The sequence below is a fragment of the Rhipicephalus microplus genome, chromosome 9, assembly GCF_043290135.1.
Source record: "Rhipicephalus microplus isolate Deutch F79 chromosome 9, USDA_Rmic, whole genome shotgun sequence".
NCBI classification, from domain to species: domain Eukaryota; kingdom Metazoa; phylum Arthropoda; class Arachnida; order Ixodida; family Ixodidae; genus Rhipicephalus; species Rhipicephalus microplus.
Window position 1 is genome coordinate 13,329,120 of NC_134708.1, and position 21,690 is coordinate 13,350,809.

The window sequence follows — 21,690 nt, forward strand, 5'->3', positions numbered from 1 at the left end:
GCGGACAGTTCTCGCGTCGCGGTTGTTTTCCCCACTTACACGCACACAAGAGAAGAACGAGAAAAAACTCACATGGTCACTTATGCACGCGTAAGATGACTCGAAGGCGGAAGCCATCTTCACTATTTTCGCAGTAGATTGCATTGATCCTGCTCCGCCACCCTTCAAAAGGTTGTGCTCCTAACGTGGTTATCGACTGGCTCCATGATCGGTACGACTCTTATCAAGATACAATGGGATGAGATGGTAGTGAAGGCACGTGCCTCTGTGACATCGCGATGACGTCATAAGGTCTTCACACGATTTTACTGGGACGTCATGATGATGTCATATGCTGACAGCAGGGGATCATTTTTGGACCACTGTGTTGCTGCCGCGAACGTGAGGCGGTGGTAAGCTTTTGCATTCGATTAGGCATTTAAGGCTTTCGCCTTAATAACCTTAATCCAGTGGACTGAGTTGGCAGCAGAGTAGCTCAAGGTGAGTGGCTTCCCAGGTCCAGGATGGCAAAAACTTATTTGAAGAACAATGATGATCCTCTGCACGGTTCCGCGCGTGTTGTGAGAACTTCGGACTCGGCTACTGCTGCAACTGGTCGTAGAAAACATCTGTTTTGTGTGTTCCTAAGGGCAGGCTGACAAAGAGGAATGTAGGATAGGGCATGTAGGTAACACATGATTAAGTGTGCAAACTGGCATAACCAACAGGATGCGATAGAGGCAGGGACACAGCGCGCTGAGGTTTACAGAAATCTTGAAAGACCAGCAGGGGAGGACCAGCTGGAAACCCCGGCTTGCCGCTGGCTGCCCCCATGACGGAATCGGGAGGCCATGCCACGCCGGTTTTGTGTTTTCTCGTAGAGCCATGCCATGAATATGAAACCATACCAACTCGCCCCATTGTCTCTCCCTCTTAACAAATGACTTCACCTTCTAGGATCCGTCAGCCTTAAAAACTGCACATTAGCGTGGAGCAGTCCTGCCAGAAAAGGCGAGGAGCCTCAACTCAAAAAGGTCACGCTCGACGTTGAACCTGGATCACTCGTGGGAGTCGTTGGCTTCGTCGGCAGCGGGAAATCGTCGCTGCTGTCGGCCATTCTTGGAGACATGCGGTGCATCGAGGGCAGTGTGACATCAGCGGTCAGTGCAACTCAATTGGCTTTGTGCTATTTTCTACCGCGACAATTGCTAACCGGGTGTTCTGAATGTGACCATGACTGCGAACGCTCACAGGGTCCCACATGCATTCGCCCAAGACCAACCGAAGGCAATCGCCGTCTCTTCTTTTCTGTTCTTGTCATTCAATATGTAAAGAGGTTTCTTGAATGAGCCGAACAAGTGAGGGCCAGCTCAAGAAGTACGGAGGAGGACCAAGATGATGATGCTGGAACGCCAATCTCGTGCCTTGCCTTCGTCTCGTTACGAAGATGGTTCAGGCCGCGATATCAACGTCTTTTGTTTGTTTCATGATAGAAATATTGATCCGTGTGGTTTCGGAAAATTTAGAACTTTCAAAATGGGTCAGTTTCTTTTATCCGAACGCAAGCTTCCCTGAGCACATGTATCCTAGTACGTGACCCTACACGATGAAAAATGCGCAAACAGGGGTTGTTGTGTTCTATATATAGCCTTGAGTAAGACAAGTCCGCCTGTCCGAACCTCGGCTCGACACAACCCCTGTTCACGGATTTTTCGTCGGAATGTTCCGTCTTCACCTTTCTACTGTTTTCTGGGACCAACCACGGTGGGGTCTAATGGTTATGGTGTATGATCGACGGCTTACCTGCAGGTCGCGGGATCGCATCCCGGCCGCATGTTTTATGCAGGCGGGAATGCTTGAGACTCTGCGTACTTAGATTTAGGCGAACGATAAAGAACCCCAGGTTGAAGTTTCCCAAGCCCTCCACTATATGGCATACCTCATAATCATATGATAATTTTTTGATGTTAAACCCCAATTATTATTATTATTATTATTATTATTATTATTATTATTATTATTATTATTATTATTATTATTGCGTGCTTTACCACACAGGGCCGCATAGCGTACGTGCCGCAGCTGCCGAGCGTGCACAACATGTCCATACGTGACAACATCCTGTACGGCCGGCCCATGCATCCTGCCTACTACGAGCTCGTGCTCCACTGCTGCCAGCTCATGAACGACCTCAACAAGATTCCTGCCGGAGATGCGGCCGAGGTTGGCGAGAAGGTGTGGAAGGGGGGGCTGGTTTCCCATCTTAGCTGACGAATTTTGTAATTTGTTTCATAGTGGTTTATCGGCCTTCAGAAAAAAAAAATTAATGCAGTAAAAGTACACGGTTTGTTTCACGTAAAGACGTTTCGGGGGTTTTGTAATCACGTTTCTCTAGCGGTAGAGTGACTCATGTGTTATAAGTGTAATTTACAAGCTCAACTTATCTTTGTTGCGATATAACTTATGTGGACATTTCTGTTTCCATATCAATTCCGAAATCTAGAAGATTGCCCAGCACGCGCGTAGAAGTGTGCGAGAGTTGTGAATGAAGACTGCTGCAGCACGCATGAAAAGAGCCGGTCACTTCCACTAAACTTCGTCCCACGTGCGAAGCCTATATGGGGAATCAACGCTGTAGTTTCCGCTAGAGTTACTTCATATGCTATATACCTAAAGGTAGTATATGCAGTAACTCTAGTTTCCGCTAAAGCCCCTTGATCTTGGCTTTAGTTTCCGCGGACATGGAGCGCCGCCCTGTCGAGCGCGACAGGAAACATTCGATTCGGGCGTACCAACAAATACTAACGTGGACCATGCCGCCGTGCACAATGATCGGAGGACGGGGAAAAAAGCTTCTAGACTGGCGTTATTGTCGTATTCACGAATGCCCCAACCACAAAAACTTTTTTAATAACAGGAAAAATATTCGAGAGCAATTGACTCCCTCCGGCGTCGATTTTCATCAATGAATGCACAGGGATTGGTGATATGGAATTTATCACAAGTCTTTTTCTTAAAACTTGCTTTGAAAAAGTTCAAGACAGCACATAAAAACTTGGGTTGCGTAAACTTTGCGCCACAAATTACACACATCGTATTTATTCGATTGTAACACGACCACAGTTGTAACGCGAGGGGTGACATTTCATTACGTATAGAAAGAGACAAAAAAATAAAATTTCGGTATTCGGTACGCGAGGATCAACTTTAGTAGCAAACTCATAAAAAAAAAGCCTCATGCCGCATTCGAGCAGATATCGTATTATATCTGACTGTTACGAGCACAGCACCAGACCTGTTACAAGACGATGACTGTATGCTATGAAAAAACCTGCATGATCTACGCACGTTCCATTACTCATCACACACTGAATGGCAACCACGAAACCACCACAAAGTCAATTACCACCAGGTTGTTCAAAGGCATTCTTTTATTTTAAGTATCAGGCTTGCGAACATTCTGCAGACGACAACGAGACAACAGCTGCGACATGTTTGCATTTCCGCTAACACCGCTAATCTCTGCTTTAAACTGGCCTTTCATGTGAACGTTGGCTTGGATGTTAATTTGGAAATTCACCGTCAGCTTCAAAAACATAATTTAAAGACTGCGATACGAGCGTTTTGTCGGTTCACGCCAGCCTTTCAACTCGCCACAAAGGAAAGCGCGTAGCAAAACAGCTTCTGTAATATATAGTGGAAAAGCTGCGGCTACCAACTACATAAGTGCGATGTTTTCTCTCAAAGCAGCTGTCAATGGGGCGAATGCTACTCCTCAGTGCTGTCTGAGAAACAAATCATATCAATTTTTTTATTTCCACCATGTAGAATCTTACAGATGGAAGGCAACGAAAAAAAAAAAAAGCTGTCGAGTGGCGGCTTGTCTTGTCCGTAGCCCAAAGTAATCAATGGCATGTGGGCAACAGCAAAGAAAAACAGTTTATGAACGACAACATAAAAAGATGTGCAGAAAAGGAGTATACAAGGATACAAGGCAGGGGTCAATAAAATTAGTTTCCTTATACAAACATAGATCTAAGTGCAGATGAGGAATAACAAAACAAATAAAAATCGAATAAATGAAAATGGTTTAACAATGAAGGTAAATAATAACATAAACGCTCTGTGTACCAGTATTCAGACGCTGTACCGGTATTAAAACTACAAACTTTTCTTCAAAGCTGACGCATAACGTGCAACCGGCACAACTACGTCGAGCTTTGCAAGCGCTATTTGAACACACCTGTAACTTCACGCCGTAAAATGCTTGGCACTACGTCGAAAGGCCACGCTGACCTTCCGCGTCATAGATGTTTAACATCGGACAGCGTCCGTCCTTTCGACAACACAGTCTCGCGAAAGCATCCGACCGCGCACACCACATCACAGAAAAACATGGCTGAGGATAATCGCTGCTCGCCCATTGTGTTACAGTTTTTCAGTGAAGTGTCCAATTCTTCGCTGGTCTTGCGCCTTCCAAAGTACCTACAACACGACGCACATCGGGAAAACTCGGGGCTATAATGCCGCACGGCGTTCACCATGCGGTTTCAGCGCGCGCGACGTCTACAAGGGCACGTTAAAGCTTGCCCGTAGTACAACTCACGGCGGCTCTGTCATATATATAGCCAGGGTGGCGCATCGTGTAAATTTTAGGCGCGCATGGAGGAAGGGTGCCGAGCCACCTGGGTATAGCCACTGTAACCTGGGCAGCGCTGGCTTCCCATCCGTCGATGGCTGCCGAAGCAGAGCAAACCGCTGCTTCGCCCGTTATTTTTGTCGGACGAAGGAGCGTGAAAGGAGGAAGGCCAGAGGGCGCTACTTCACTCGAACAGCAACTAACTGCGAACAGACATTTTTGTAGTGCTTGAGCACAATCACTAAAGAAACGCATGACGATAGGACAGGCGCTGACTCAGAAGTTTAATAGTGACTAGGACAGTGCGGCACATGTATGCCAACTATTCTCAATGCATAGGAACATAATCAGTGTTGCACAGACCAAAGGAGGCGTATCAAGGCGAAGGTTTAAAGACGACGTGTACCGTGTTATACAGTGGAACAGACATTTCACTAGCACAATCACCAATTTCTTTTTTCGTTCATGGGAAATGCCTCCAGAAGTTCACACGTTTCATTTTTTACGTCTGCGAAGGAACCTCGCATCGTGGAATCTTGGTCGCAATAGCAAGTTTTGCAATGCACCGCTTCGCCGGGGTTTCACAGCGTGCTTTCGGTGCTTTACAGTACCCGCTATTGTAAGCCGAAATTCTGCGATGCAAGAAAGTTGGCAGAAGTGAGAACGCCGTGTGAACTTTTGGAGGCGTTCCACATAAACCGGAAAGATTGTGATTGCGTCAGTCAAATATGACGGATTCTCCTGATATATTTTCTCGTGGTTTCCCGGCGGTTCTACAGGGAACCAATCTGAGCGGCGGACAGAAGCAGCGAATCTCACTGGCTCGAGCAGCCTACAGCGCCAGCGACATCTACCTCTTGGACGACCCGCTTTGTTCGCTGGACCCCATGGTGGCGAACAGCGTATTTCGCGACGTGATTGGACAGTCCGGAATTCTTAGAGACAAGGTTCGTTGATGGCTCTAAGAAGTACTCACTCGTAATTAAACGGCAGTATCGAGTGTTTAATTGCTTCAGTACGCACTAAGCCAGCAAAATACACAGCGTCGAGGTAAGAAAACTGACAGGGTACCCTATGCATTCGTCGGAGACGACTTGGAGGTGAAAACCAGCTTCTCTTTTCGACCACATGTACTGATCATCCCCCGCCCGTTTCCTCGGAGAGCGTTCTTCACCTAACGTAGCTTTGCACGGCCTCCTAGATCGGAGGCATTGCAAGCTTTCCGCGCCGCATTTAGCTTTGTATTGCCTCAGTGATTCGCACTTTAACCTTACGATGATGGTAAGAAGGAAGAGGAAAAGGAAGGAAAGGCAGGAAGGTAATCTCAGACGTTAGTCCGGTTTGCTATTTTTTTTTATAAGGAAAGGGATTAAAAGAATGGGATATAGAAAGAATGGAGCACACAAAAAACACTGCCGAGTTCCATGGTAGTGAACTTACGATGTCTGGCGCATCACATTGCACTGTAGGTAGATGGGTAATGGTACCTACTGAAGACTTGCGAGTACTGGACAGAGATCATTTAGCACTTGTTGCATGGACTGAGCGTGTTGTGATTTGAGCTTGCCGACGAACACGCGAAGAGTGTCTGTAGGAGTGACTGAAGAACTATGATGATTGCTTTGTCTTCTTCAGGTAACTGGACAGTCACTGAATCAGTGTTCGCTGTTGATGACGTGTACTGCGACTCAACATGGTAGATGATGCGCACTGTGACGCAGCTTGGCCTTCATCAGCAAAGTAGGAGCGTCGTTGCAATGATGTATGAAGGACCTTCCATGAGTCGTCACAGTGACGTAGTGGTCACATCGCTGAAATCTGTCACGTAATGGTGTCGTCTTAAGTGGACGTCATCACGTGATGATTTGCAGCATTACTCAAGCTGATGTTAATGGTATATTTTTGTGTTTTATTAGCTGTTCCGGGCATTCTACTGAACATCATGCACGCCACTTGACGCTAAAAAATTCCCAAGCATTTCCCCGAGGGCGAACATGGTTAAGTGCGAATGCACGGGGTGATGCTATGAGGGGTATTTATTAATTCGCACTATTATATTTATTAATAACACTATGGTGCCTTTATGGTGTAATGGTTCCTGGGAATCGCAATTTGATCACACGGGGGAGTTTACGTTAACTCACTGGCGAATGCCAACGGGTTTTAACTTTACTCCCCCTCATAGCATCACCCCGTGCATTCGCACTTAACCATGTTCACCCTCGGGGAAATGCTTGGGCGTTTTATTACTGATGATGATGATTAAAGTGTAAATAATGAATTTAAGTGTTGTTTGTCATGAAGCATTTGTACACAGATGCATTATATACGAAGTATTATTTATTTACTCTTCACGATTTTCATACGATGCATTAAATGCACACATCGCGAGCTCGTCACACACACGCACACAAACTACACTACAGATTAGCACCTATTCGTGTTATCGTTGTAGCTCACGGTTAGTACCAGCGCTTTGTGATCCGAGAAATGTACGGTGAGCGGATATCAGCGTCGCGTCCGTGGCTTATTAGGTAGAGCGTCGCGCTGCGGCCCGCCAAGTCCTCTTTCTTTCAAAGATAGAGAGAAGACTGCGGACGCCGCCGACGGCGGTGGATGGTTTGGGGTCACTTATAAAGTGTATTCACACCTAAAACAAGGTTGCGATTCAGCAAAAATGTTTACATAAGTTTATTTGTCGTTTCAAACGCTCAAGCCACGATATAATTATGAGGAGGGAGGTCATTTCCAAATAACTTTGTTAATTTCGGCTCTGCTTTTCCCTTACGCATCCGCCCAAGTACTATATAGAGGTAGTTTTGCCTTTAGTACCGACAGAAGTTAATGGGCCGCAACTGGGAGTCAACGCACTACCTCGGTTTTTGGAACGCAGCCTCTATTTTGGCAAATTATAACATATGATATCCAAATGTGCGTAATAAAAATTGCAGTCTCGTACTGAAAATTTATTGACATTCTGTATGCACCCTAGATTTGTTAACTTTATCTGTGCTGGTTAGACCTTTCGTGCTGTTAATATTACCCGTATCCCCCTGTGCACCTGTGTTTCAGACACGCATCATGGTCTGCAATCAAGTAACGTACATGCACCACATGGACAAGATTGTGTTCGTTCATGACAAGAAAGCCAGGGTGTACGCGTCTTTGGAAGAGTTACTGAGAGATTCAGCGTCACCAAAGAACTTCCATATATCGATAAAACAAAGGCAGCAGTTACCTGGCACTACAGAGAGGTAAGCTTAATACCTGGTGTCATGCGTATATTAGCAGTATGTTACAACTATACGTCCTGGATAAGCAAAATATTTATGTAATGATCTAAATTCGAAAGACAACAACAATAGAAATGAAATATTAGTTCACTACCTTTACGATTGCTTCTTTTGTGGTAGTAGGTATCTTTGCACAGATAAGACTCATTACGGTGGTACCTAAATAAATAAATAAATAAATAAACTTTCGCAGTGTCCCATCTGCGTTCATCTAAAACGACCGGGAGGTGAAAGACATCTTATTTTTCTTGTCAATCAATGTTCTGACTATGCGTCGTCGGCATAGCGGCGTCATGATGACGTCACAGAGTTTGGAAACCCGACACGCCTTGATGACGTCATATGTTTCGTAATCACATGATGGTGCGTTTTTGTGACACGCGCGCTGGTGCTCACGGTCAATTTTCGCTTTGCATGAGGCGACTGAAGTTTTCGCCCTCAAGTTGATCCGTGAAAAACCATGTAGCACGAATCTGGATTGAATGAAACACCGCCCTTCGGTTGATTCGTATTGGATGAACCGCGAAAGCTTCATTACGAGAGAATTTCGAGCGCTTACAAATATTTCAGTTTTTCATAAGTGTACGGGAAACTAACGTACTTGCCGTCATTCCGCAAGTGCGGACTTCCAACAGGGTGAAGAAAACGATGTAGCCGGGAGAATTACGGAAGACGAGATGGCACGGTCAAAAACGGTAAGAAAGTCTTCTTGAAGCCACGGAATGACTCTATATTACTGATCTAGATAGTCTCTAGATCAGTTAGCGAAGCGAATCATTCGCTTTATTTCTTCTGAGCAGCATTCTTATACGAGTGTTCGTCGTAGTCGTTTCGTTAATTGTGGCTCTCTGAAGCCAGTGCAGACGGTTAGGTGGAAGGTAGCTGCGATAGACGTGCTATGTCTGAAAATCTTTTGACTATGGGGGTTAATTCAACATAGACCGAAGTACACGAATGTACTTTGTGCATTCAGTTCTCGAGTCAAGTCTCGCAGGCCCCATACCAGCGTCACTGTATTACGGTGCCCGTTTATCAACCTCATAATGTCAAAATTGGTTGGAGCCTGAAAACATTTCTTGTTACAGTATTATTTCGGCACGTTTTAAATTCACTAGGTCGGTTATATGTTTTAGTTAAATAGCTCACTTGATTTGCCTTCACTCTATTTTATAGTCTAATCTGTAGCCCCACCAGCAAAACACATTTCAGCGTGGCAAATCAATTTTACGCAAGTTTTGAAAGAGGGGCGGAAATATAACAGCAAATTGGTTCCGATGCTAAGGTTCGGCCTTGTTCGTGTTACAGAGAGAGAATGCGAATCGCTTAAATAGACAATGTCACAGATTACAATACAACAGGGTCTTTTAATCGTTTATTACTTTCACAATAATTTTGCGTTTCCATGAGGTTCTTCTGCAAGTATATGAAACTTAAATCAACACTTTAGGCAGTCATCCAATGACTTCAGCGAAAAGGGGCCCAACCAGAGTTATACGAAAAACCGTCGAATGTCTTCTTTAAATGAGCCTATTGCATTACGAATCAACCACCGCAAAAAAAAAGGGGGGTGGGGGCTGAAGGAGTTAGCGCGTTTGATGACCGGGAACACTTTCTTTCCTTTTTTTATGCATGGCTCACTTTCAGTGTGATAATCAGCGTTCTTGTGCAAATCTATAGTATGTGTAACTGTAGTACACCACAGTGCAGTGCTAGCACGTCGCGGCAACCCACGGTGCCCGCAGTATAGCATGCAGCGCAGAATGCTCAGATCAGCCAATGGACATTGACTTTGTGTTTATGACAATTTCTTTTGGATTAGGTGATCATTTCTCTATAGAATAGTGAGCCAATTTTCGCTAAATTTGAAAATTGGTAATTGTAAAGGTCAGGCCGCGTGCTGCACTATAACAATTCTCGAACTTGTGCCCAGTTGCCTCGACAACCGATCCGCAGCCCTTAGTCGACAGTGCTTCAAAAGTCTTTCACGGCCCTTTAACAGCTCGGTTTATCGGTCTGTCATAGGGAACATTTCAAAGGGGCACTCATTCGGTAGTTTTCAGTGAGTCTGTCAAACATCCGCCCTTCTCGCAGACCTCCTGGCTGCTTCTCGAGGGCCTCATCCGTTTCACCCCATGGCAAGCACCGATGGGAGTCGCACTTCTAGTCACTGCAGCCGCGGCCCAGGCTGTGCAGCAGATCTGGATCAAGTCATGGACGGATGCGTCGACTGTCGATTCTGACGCAGTGACTGGAAGCCGACGCTACTGGATCGGAGTACTAGTCGGCATCTGCGTCGCCAATGGTGGGCATTGCATGATTAATTGAAAGCCATTAGTGTATGTCTCATCGAACGGGAAATTTGATCGTCGCGGTGGTGACTTTCCCGCGGCGCCGGGACGAGTTTTGACGAAAAGTCGTCACGTATAGTGACGTCACCGTATGTAACGTCACGACGTCGCAAATTCTGGTGCGACCTGTTACATGGACTGAGGCTCGCTTTTTGGAATTCGATCTCACGAAGTTATACAAAACTATGTTTTAAGAGAATACGGTTGCTCCAGGCTAAGTTGAGAGTGCATCACGTAGAAATATTGTAGAAGCGTATATGCAAATCACTCGCTGGTGTATTCCTAGGAAGCGCTAGTGGCCAGCCATCACGAGCGTGGCCTTAGTTAGAATAGAATAAATGTTGCTGCTCGTGTCAACCCCCTCTCACCCCCCACCCGTCGAGTCTTTGAAAGGGGCCCTCCAATGCTGAAAAACGTCGATGGTGACCACATCAACACGTGGCGGCGTTCGCCAGAACTATTGCGAGCGGAACACCGGTCTGACAAAGGACGTGTCGAAAGTCACAGTGCTGAAAAAAATGCGCCGGATTTGCTACAAGCGCGGTTGCTTGAAGAAAGTGAAGGAAAAAATCAGCAGATCCCACGTACCTTGGAGAATTGACGTTGTGTGGATGGAAGGTGACCGCAATGTAATTTTTTTATTGAGCGACACCTTACGATATGACGCTAATAAATGTTCGAATTTTGCACTTACAGAAGTATGCAGAACAGCCCTAGGTCTTCATAATATAACCAGTTGTTTGCACTTGCGCAATGATGCTAACAGGAACATGAGTATTAGCAACACCAGACGTGATAAGCTGATGTGAATCACTGGTGCTCGCGAGGATGATAGCCCTGCACACTGGTACCTAAAATAACTTCAGCGGATAGAACCCGGCAGAAATACACGCTAACCCCACGCACGTGACGGCTGTATCATAGGAGCACATATGGAATGTTTATTTATTTTCATTTCTTTTATTTTATTCATACTGTTAGCATACATGCCAGAACAGGAGTTCCTCATCTGGGCACACAAATTTCAAAAGTCAATGCAAAAGTGGAACATCTCACAATTTGACACAAAGAAAGCAAAAGCAATGAAAAAAAATAAATAAAAAAATCCAACATGCAATGCGCACCCTGCAGCATAACACGGCAGAACACAGGTGAGCAAGTGAGGGCCTTATCACAGCTCAGTTCAACATTTATATAACTGAATAGCGAGCACTGCAGTCCCAAGGGACGTTTCGTGAACAATAGGGTCTACGTGGAAAGTAGTTCCGAGGTATAACGTGGCTCTGTGGCAGAATACGTGACTGCCACGCAGAGAGCCCCGGCTCGATTCCTGCTGTAACCCTGACTCGGATCTTCCTTCGCAGTGTTGTGTCGGCTGCTAGGCGGCCTGCTGCTGGCGGCCACAGCACGCCTGATGTCCGACTCACTGCACCTCGCCATGCTAGACGGCGTGCTTCGCAGTCCGGTCTCCTTCTTCGACGCGTCTCCGCGTGGAAGGGTGCTCAACCGGTTCGCCGCAGACCTGGACTTCGTGGACGAAGAGTCGTTCGCCAGCGGCCATCAGTGCATCCAGGGTTCGCTGCTCGCCGTAGCCAGCGTGGCCGTGGTTGCTACGCAAGCGCCCCTCGTGGTGGCCGTCACCGCGGTCGTCGCTGTTCTCGTCGCTTCTGGATTTGTGGGTGACATACCTTGTTAGAAGACTGACCTAAGATGACAAGGTAGCTAGTAGGGGGTAATACGTGTGACTTGCTGTTGAGTCGGCTGTTTATGAAGACGATGCGCTCCTATCGCCTATTCCGTGCGTTGCTTGCAAAGAAGCTTGATAGCAGGGATTTTGATGGCGTTTAAGTTTATCTACCGCATAGATCGCGCACTGCTAGCTAGGGATAACATCGCCAACAGTTGACTTTCCTATCTGTTTTAACAGCAACGTAGTTCACTGTATCTACCCTTGGAAGGTCCTGAAACCATGCCTCGTTTTCAGAAGGCCTGTCGTACTCTTCCTTCAACGGCATTTTGTTTTGCACAGCAAAAGCTATTATGAAATCACAACAGCCATTTCAGGCTGCGTACTTGTCGAGTGTCTGTAACCGCTACCACGCTCAACGAGGTAGAAAAAATTATCCGTGAACGAGCGACATTTCAACCGAGGCCCCACGCACAGCAGTCGAGTATCCCATCACAGAGCTACACGGGTCCTTGAAGCTCTGTCGCAAAAAGCCCCATACATGCGTCATGAAGGGCAAGAAATCACACTAACAGATACAGGAAAGCGTGGTAAAAGATTTAAATAATTACTAGGCACCACACAGTGCGAATTTCGTGAAGAGTGGGTCGATTAAAGCTTCCGACTCATTACAAAGGGCTCGGCCATAACACTTCGTCGTCATTGAACGTAAACAAAGTTATTTAATTCATACATCAACTACAACATCAACAAAATGCTCATAACGCTTCAGAGACGTGGGACGGGTATACCTTGCTTTTTTTACAAGAATCCTAAATAAATAATGCCACAGCGACTACTTCCTTGTACTTGAAGTTGTAATGGTTTATGGTCAGTGAGGTGGCTACTGGGCAAGTGCTGTTAGACTATATATGCTCGAATAGCGTTAACGACGGACTCCACGAGAGGAGGTCGCTTGTGCAGCTTTTGCCGTAACTGGGCAGCGTGTTACGCTCAATCACCTGGGGTTTTGCTTTTAAATAGACGCCGTTGTGCCATCATGGCGCTGCTTTGATTCGAATCTACGACCTCGCACTAAGCACAGAGGTGCGGGTAATAAGGCATGCTGTCCTGCTCATTCGAACGATTTGCAGGTCGCAGCTGTAAGTCGTTCTCACAGCTCGCGTTACGTGGACAGCGTTGGCTTGTCGAAGCTGTTGCAGCACATGACCGAGACGCTGGAGTCTTTGAGCAGCGTGAGGGCGTACGGCGTCGTGGACCGATTCCGGCGGCACTTCTTTCGGCTGAGTGACGTCTCCCTGCGGGGTTTCTCCTCCTACTGCGCCTGCTACCGCTTCACACGTTCGCTGATGGCCGTGGGAGGATTCGCGGTCGTCGTTTTCTCTCTCCTGCTCAGTACCGTGGGCTCCACTGCGCCTGACCCCAGCAGCTTGGGACTCGTGCTGAGCTCCGCCACATCGGTGAGCACGTGAGTTGTATGTTGGACGATGCACGTGGTATTACTCAAGCCGTTGATTATTCATTTCGTATTCTGTCTTCTTATTGCCCAGTAAATTTGCACAAGAACATTGTGCTGTTGGCTGAAGGGGACAGATTACTGAACACCGTATCGGCCTCGTAACCAGAGATGTACCCGATGTCCATGGGTGTGTTTGTAGGTGGGCCTGTATCTACACACTCAACAAATGAGAGATGTGGTAAAGGGGAGGTTGAATGCCGCCCTCTTCAAGGACTTCAATATTTCTTCCGCGTAGTGTTTTCTAACGTTAGTTTTAGACCAAGTTGTACCGAGAATGTGTCCGTTTATGTACACCCCACTTCCCCCCTCCCCCCCCCCAAAAAAAAAAAACCCCGCAAACGCAGCCTCTTGCACGTGTACGGAAAAGTTGTGTTTTTTAAACTGATTACTAACTTGCGTTTCTTTACGCCATATTAACGAAAGCAGGAGGTAAGATAAAAGCAAATCTGCATCTGCGTAGCTTGACTAAAGGTTAAGAAAAATGCTATTCTTTTCGACCAGTTCGTCCTGAAAATCATTTCCACCCCTCCCCCACGGACATAATTGCAGGTTCCGCTGCTCTTGATGACCCTGTGCTTGAAGCTCTTCTCCTTGCTACAGATGGTTGTTTCGTTCGAGCGCTGTATTGATTACACGGAACTTCCTCCCGAGGTAACTGTTCTATTCCATTCCTCAGTGTGCACTCGAATGCAAAACAAGCTCGGAATCGGGAGGGTACCATGCGATTGTATCTGCTTCCTTAGCCAGTGGTTGATGCGGATCCCAGCGGAGACAAACAGGCGCCGATAAGGACGACGCTGGCTTTGGACACGTGGCCGTCCGCCGGACTCGTCGAGTTTCAAGATTACTCGACCTCGTACCGACCGGGAGTTGCGAATAACGTCCTCGACGGGGTCTCTTTCTCCGTGCGGGCCATGGAGAAGGTGAGTGCTTCGGTAACTGGCTGCTGGTGTTTCCTAATAGATGGGTGAAAGAGAGGGAGATTACGTAAACGAACGAAGAAGGCAGGGAGGTTAACCAATCTTGGCTCGGTTGGCTACCATACACTTGGGGAGTTGGAAAGGAGTAATAATAGATAAGATAAAGAAAAAAACCCAAAGAAGAAAGAAAAGGGAAAAACGAAAGGAATAGTTAGTGAGAACACCCAGGAGAAGAACTTGCGTTTGTAGTTCACAGACGCTCGCAAAGTCCTGTCACCTTCGGTAGCTCGGTAAGGCTTTCGGGGGCCAAGCTCCTGGTATATTCATTTAGGATAGCGGTCTGGCATCAAGACCACAGAGTATGGCTCCTGGGACACGTTGTTTCGTCTTGTAGGATCGGCAGTAGTGCTCAATATGTTCAATGGTCTCCCCGTAGCTGCAAAATTTGCATGCCGCACTGTTGGCCATTCCTACGAAGTGAGAGTTAATGCCAAACCCAACCCCGCGCGACACAGGAAATTCGCATCTCAACGGGAGAGTCCGGATGGCACACTAAATGATAAAATAGGCTCAAGAGAATACAACCGGGAGTTGGAGAAACACCGCTTCTTGGTCACTGGCTATGACACTGGTGTTTACGTCAGAGGTGGTGTGTAAAATGCAGGTATTACAAAATAATGCTTACGAATGCAAATATCTTTGCAGAGAATGAAGTTTAAATGAGTAGCACCTGAAGGGGACAACCTTGTCATGCCTGCACTGTCTTCTGATCGCATGGCAATGCAGTGGTCACTGCAGGCCCTGAAACGGGGCTGACAATGCTGAAAACGAGGGCAAAGTTATGTGAAAAGGCATCAAATATTATATACTACAAAAATCAGCAATGAATATTCACAACACACATAGATAAAGTTGTGTAAAAACTTTTCTAAAACATATACGGCTGACGCCCTAGCGACAGAGGGCACCATCGCCTCGGCAAGTGCGTGATTGCCAAACGCTGGCTTGCCCGTGCTACGCATTTGCTCGCGTTTTGTGTAGGGGGAGCTAAATTGAGAATTATGTTTAACGGTATATAGTTCGCAAAAACAAAATAAACGATAGCACAAAAGTAAGACAACTAAACACAGTGCACCACCGTTAAGATGAGTTACAGACTCGCCCAGCGGACCATGCCAAGTTAAGAATGAAGGTTTATACCTGTACCAGGACCTACTCGAAAATTGCATTAGCGCTACATTAACCGCAGAATCAGCGCTATACGTGTGCTGGAATTGGAGTTGTTTGTTTCTTTTTTTTTGCGGATTCTCAAGCATGTTCATCCTGAACGAAGCTGTTTAGTTGAGAATGTAGAGCCATTTCATTTTTCGCGTGATTTGCTAACCTCACTCAAACAGGTTGGCATCGTTGGACGCACGGGAGCCGGCAAGTCATCTCTGGTGCTTGCCCTTCTTCGCATCCTGAGAGCCTCGAAGGGTCGTATTCTGATCGATGGTGTCGACATCGCCCAAGTGCCGCTCAAGAAACTTCGTCGTGCCATCACCATCATACCTCAGGTGTCGTCTCATTTCGTCTTCAACGTTTCAAATATCCAACGTATATAGCATAGCCCCGAAAACAAAATCTAAGCAGTTTGACGCTGTTTCTTTGTTTTTCAGGTACAGCCATGTCGATCCCGCGCAGTGATATCCTCATTTTCGGCCGCGCTCAAACGCTACGCTAGCGTTCTCGTGTGGCCGTGGACCAGTACATCTGCCCATTCGCCCGAAATTCGTATTGATATCACGGCAGCACAGGAACGCAAGCGGATTCACTATCATATTTGTTTTTATACCTAAGCCTTATTACCATTATAATTTCATTCTTTACTTCTTTAATCACTCCCCTCTCTGGTAATGTTACCTGCGTGTTGCCAACTATTATCTCACTGCTCCTATACACTCTGAAAAAAAAACAAACAAACTGGTATAGTGGGATTATTTTGGTGCATTCTGACTTGCTGCCCCACCGCGGTGGTCTAGTGGCTTAGGTACTCGGGTGCTGACCCGCTGATCGCGGGATCGAATCCCGGCTGCGGAGGCTGCATTTTCGATGAAGGCGAAAATGCTGTAGGCCCGTGTGCTCAGATTTGAGTGCACGTTAAAGAACCCCAGGTGGTCAAAAATTCCGGAACCCTCCACCACGGCGTCTCTCATAATCATAGGGTGGTTTTGGGACGTTAAACCTATCAATCAATCAATCAATCAATCAATCAATCAATCAATCAATCAACCAACCAATCAATCAATCAATCAATCAATCTTGACTTGCTGTTTGTGTGACCCTGTTTTAAGAAGCACGTTAATTCTCGTGTGGGTCACACGAATGTCAAGGCAGAGTATAATGACTCTACAAAGAGTGTTGGCCTGTTTTTTCAGTAAGTCCTATACGTGGCCAGCAAGCACTCTCAAAGAAGAGCCAAAGCAATCTTTTTTTAGCTTACATTGTACAACTACAACGTGTCGGAGCACTGGCTCATTGTTGGTGCCTTTGTCCTTGATATGAGTGCTTGTATTGTGTTATTATAGAAAGTCGTTCGGAAGAGAAAGTGTGGCTTAGAGAACAGTGATCGAATTGTCGCAGTTCGAACTCTTGATGCGTGTGACGTCACGTACTGAGCTGCACCGCTTCTGCAGTATAGCATCACACTGAAGACAAGATGCCGTGGCCCGGCAAACGATTAGCTGTAAGCTGACCAGGATAGTGGCCCAGTCCCGGTATTGGCATACCGATTACATTCGACCACGGTTCCTTGAAGACAATATCTTTAACGAATTAACTTTAATAACACTCGCGGTTCATGCTGTGCTACTCATCTGTTACCAATGCGCAGGACCCGAGCCTTGTGCGAGGCACTCTGCGCGTAAACCTCGACCCCACAGGTGTCCACTCCGACGAGCAACTGTGGCAGGTGCTGCGCCAAGTTCACTTGGCCCCGCTGGTCAAAGGTCACCCGGTGGGACTGGACATGGAGACCGCGGACGGAGGCGCCAATCTCAGGTGTGACGCTCGTAACCTCTAGTTCTCAGTATGTCGCGAAACTTCGGCTTCCCAATATTACGTTCAAGATCTTCAGTGTGCCAAATTTCCTATATAAATTGTTCATTTTAAAACTTCAACGCTCATCAACTTGGCAGTGCGTCTCCGTTCGGTGTGGCTGGCGAATTGTGTGCAGCACTGTGGATTGAGGTGAAATGCTTGAGGCCTGCGCACTGCGTGATGGTCGTGCAGGTTAAAGAACACAAGATTGACGAAATTTCGGAGTTTCCCGCTACGGCTTCTCTCGTATCAACATTATTGTTTTGAGACGTGAAAGCCCAGCTATGTGTAGATGCAATAGTCTCTCTCCTTCATTTTTCAATTTTTACCCGAAAAATGAAATTGTTGTGTTACCGACCTCTTAATGAAACAAAGAAAAATAACATAGATTACAACAAAAGAAGTTACACAACGGGGAGAAAATGGCGTCAGTAAATCGTCGTCTTCGCTATCTCTCGTACAGCGTCGGTCAACGCCAGCTGGTGTGCCTCGCCCGCGCCTTGCTTCGCGGCTCAAAGATCTTGCTGCTGGACGAAGCCACCTCGCGGATGGACGGCGACACGGACCACCTGATCCAGACCACGCTCAGGGAAGCCTTCGCCAAAAGCACGCTCATCGCCATCGCGCACCGCCTACACACCGTGCTCGACTACGACAGGTACGGCAGTACGCGAGGAGTACAGTGGACCTCCGGTTGTAGTCGTCGTCGTGGAGTGGGCCACATGGCTAGCCATCACTCCGAGTTTGACGGCAACCTATGTGGCCCACTCCAGGACCCTCGTCCTGGCGAACGGGTCTCTGCCACAAGGCTTCTTGCTGCTCGAGCGAGAAGTCAGGCACAACGTTCAAGGATGGTGGCACCGTTCTGCCTTCCCACCACATGATATGGTGATACGGTAGAAGTGAGCGTTCGTCTGTCTACTTCTGTCTTTCCTTCCTTGTCTATTTACGCGCTCAAAACATACCACAATGTTTCCACAACCTGGATCCATTTGCATTTCGGCTTAGCCTATTCCAGTTATAATTTCCTCAACATGTATGAGTTAGAAAAAAACGGCTCGTCTGCAATTTTCTCCGAATTCTCGCCTTGGTCAACTGCTTGTGCGGAGGCCTACATAAAACCTACGTTCCTGTTTATAAAGATTAATAACGTGAACGGAAAATGGGAAGTACATTCATGCTCATGAACCGCTGGCAGTGCTGCGGTTCAGGTCCATGAAGCGTGCGGAATGGAACTCGCTAGACCTATATGATGTAGCCGGTACAGTCAGAAGTGAGGGCTGCGATGACGCTGAGCCACCGTAGCAAGCATACCTACATGCATGCAGCGTATGCTGCCGGCAGCTATGTTGTGACGCCTCGGCATACCAGACTATACGCTCCGTTTCACGCATCAAGTGCACCGCTACCGAAGCCGAACGTCGCCGGCGGAAAATGCATGAAGGGGCTTTAGTCGAAACCCTGCAAGTGGCTTGGCCAACAAAACGCGTGAATTCACGGGGCTGTCAGTTGTTCTATTTTCGCGTGTGTGAACACTTTCGTGAGCCGAACACGAGCGTGCGCGTGAGGCGACGCGACCGCGAGGAAATAAAATGCGGCAACAGTAAAACATTAGGGGACGTTAAACGACGCATTAAAATACGCATGATGGAGTTTAACGCAGTTGGACGCCATAGCCCCGCCGCGATGGTCTAGTGGCTAAGTATACTCGGCTGCTGACCCGCAGGTCGCGGGATCGAATCCCGGCTGCGGCGCGGCTGCATTTTCGATGGAGGTGAAAATGTTGTAGGCCTGTGTGCTCAGGGCACACGTTAAAGAAGCCCAGGTATACTAAAAATTTCTGGAGCCCTCCACTGTGGCGTCTCTCATCATTATATCACAATGTTGAAACGTTTAATCCCACAGAATATAATACATTTTTCATAACGTAGTAGACATTATGGTGGATACCTGCCGGGACGGAGAAAGACGTCAGCGTAATTAACACAGTGCCGACAAAGGTAAAAATGATATTCTTCGTGGCATTTGCATAAACGCCAAAGGCAGCTTCGCGCAAGCCCAATTCCTACATGTCAAATGGAGTCGCTGTGCTTTTTTGTTTTTGTTTACGCGTGAATATTGTTTTTCGTGTTTCCTGGCGAGGTTCCTTTCCCTATATTTTCTTGTTTTCTTGGTTGTCTAAGATTTCGATACTGTCAGCTCCTTCAAAGCTCTAAATTGCGCCAGGCTATAGAACGAGGAAACTAAAACGAAAACAAAATTATTTGAGCTTAGGAGAACGTGAACTCTCTTTTTTCTAATCAAAGTGTAACTAGTGAAAATAGAAAATGGGCAGTGATTATTAAACAACTCCCGAATTTAAAATTAATAAAGCTCTTAACGAGAAGAAGAAAATGAAGGAATGAAAGGCAGAGAGATCAACCATGTGCGCGTCCCGTTTTCTATTCTGCATTTGGGGGAAGGGAAATGAAGGCGTCAGATGAGAGAATTTTCAAATAACTGATCGAGGGTCCTTGTTCGTTCAATCTGCATTTAGTTCACGCAACTCCAATACTATTGTGCAAGACCGCTGCTCCTGTTCTGTACTTTCAGGATACTCGTCATGGATAAAGGAAGAGTGAGGGAATACGACACTCCGGCTTCCTTACTCTCCAACCCCGACAGCGCCTTCTTCAAGATGGCCGCTAGCGCAGGCGTGTCGGCCCAGCGGAAGAGCTACCTGCTTGACGTAACTTCTCTATGACAGTGTGATTCCGCATAAACTAAGAAGATGGTATTTATGCCAGGGCTGGTTTCTGTGTTAGACACAACCTAATAACAACAAGGGAGCGTGAGAAACATTCACTGCTATCGCTCGCTGTATTTGATACATTGAATATGATGCCTAAGAAAAGTAATAAAGCTCTCAGAGGTTCATCAAAAAGGAGTTATTGCGTATTTATCATGTTACGATGAAGTTACACTATAATAAAAGTGATTATTCTACGAAAAACTAATTACGTTATGCCTCAAATAAAATTCCTCTAACTTCTTTATTAATGAATGATCTATACAAACGTAAAAATGGTGACTTTCTTCTGCAATTATTTCTGAAGGCATAGCCGCTTTTAGTCATTATAAGATTTATACACTGTAAAGTAGATGGGGAAAGCAACCACCACTGTAACTCGATTCGGAGAGAGTTTGACCTATTGTTCTAAGGTTCTTGATGTTCTTGACCTTCTTGATATTTAGTGTAGGCCGGGCAGGCAAATGGTCATTTTGCACTTTGTAAGCCATGGCAAAAAAAAAATATCAGGAGAGAAGTGAGGAGCTGATGGGTGAGGGGGCACGGTCCTGGTGTGCCAACGCAACTGTCGTCACTTGAGAAGAGAAATGGCAAGGCATGAGCTTTCGAGGACAACCACGGCCTGTGCCCACGCACGATTTAATTTTCACTCCTAACTGAGTTACACGTTGCGCGTCGTTCCTGTCTGACATCGGTTTTATTCGACGAGTTTAATCGTCAAGATTTCGCTCTGAAACGCCGAAACCCATGACGCGTCATCCGCCGAGTCATTTCTGTTAGAGACAGCAGAAAAACCGATCGACTGCCGGCGCCTCAGAATCGTTCAAAAAACGTTCTATCCGAGAGGATTTCGATACGAGATCGTATGCCACATTCGCGAGCAAACCATGTGAACAGCTATATTTGAGTCGCTGTTGAAAGTCGCTGCTGCTCGTGGGGAAAAAAATAACTACGCAAAAAACTAAACTATAATGCCTAAAAAAATATGCTATATGGGGCAAGTGTTGGTTGGATTGTCTCTATTTATAAATTCTTTCTTGGGGCGATTTGATCACCGTTGACTCGCGTTCTATAAGTAGTAACGAAATAGTTAAGCGCAATGGTTTTCACAACTTCATTTCAGCTATACTTTTTTAGGCTTAAGTACACGTTAAGGAACCCCGGGTGGTCCAAATTTCCGGAGCCCGGCACTACGGCGTCTTTCATAATCATGTCGAGGTATTGCTGCTCTAAAATCCAGCAAGTATTATTTTCACGTATATTATTTTATAACAAGCTCTTTAAGCGGTTCGAACGGTTGCCTTTCTATTGACCTGGGACGGCAACCACGAGTGAAAGATTACGTCCGCATGATGCGGTTTGCGATGTGTGCTCTATCGCTTTCAGTTTTACGTCACCTTTTGACGCAGACAAGCACGAAAGCACCTAAGCGCAGTTAT

At 46.5% G+C, this 21,690-nt stretch overlaps 1 protein-coding gene across 1 annotated transcript; it reads left to right on the top strand.

The window, feature by feature from the left end:
- Window positions 1-941: 941 nt before the first annotated feature.
- On the top strand, window positions 942-20,389 carry LOC119164871 (ATP-binding cassette sub-family C member 3-like). Its single transcript, XM_075873159.1, has 14 exons — window positions 942-1,139; window positions 2,038-2,214; window positions 5,398-5,565; window positions 7,691-7,872; window positions 8,531-8,606; window positions 10,003-10,213; window positions 11,624-11,934; window positions 13,080-13,406; window positions 14,015-14,116; window positions 14,209-14,388; window positions 15,783-15,941; window positions 17,258-17,424; window positions 17,927-18,121; window positions 20,056-20,389. Exons 1-14 carry the CDS (start codon window positions 1,107-1,109, stop codon window positions 20,204-20,206), a joined length of 2,439 nt encoding a protein of 812 aa, XP_075729274.1. The 5' UTR covers window positions 942-1,106; the 3' UTR covers window positions 20,207-20,389.
- The last annotated feature ends 1,301 nt before the right edge of the window (window positions 20,390-21,690 follow it).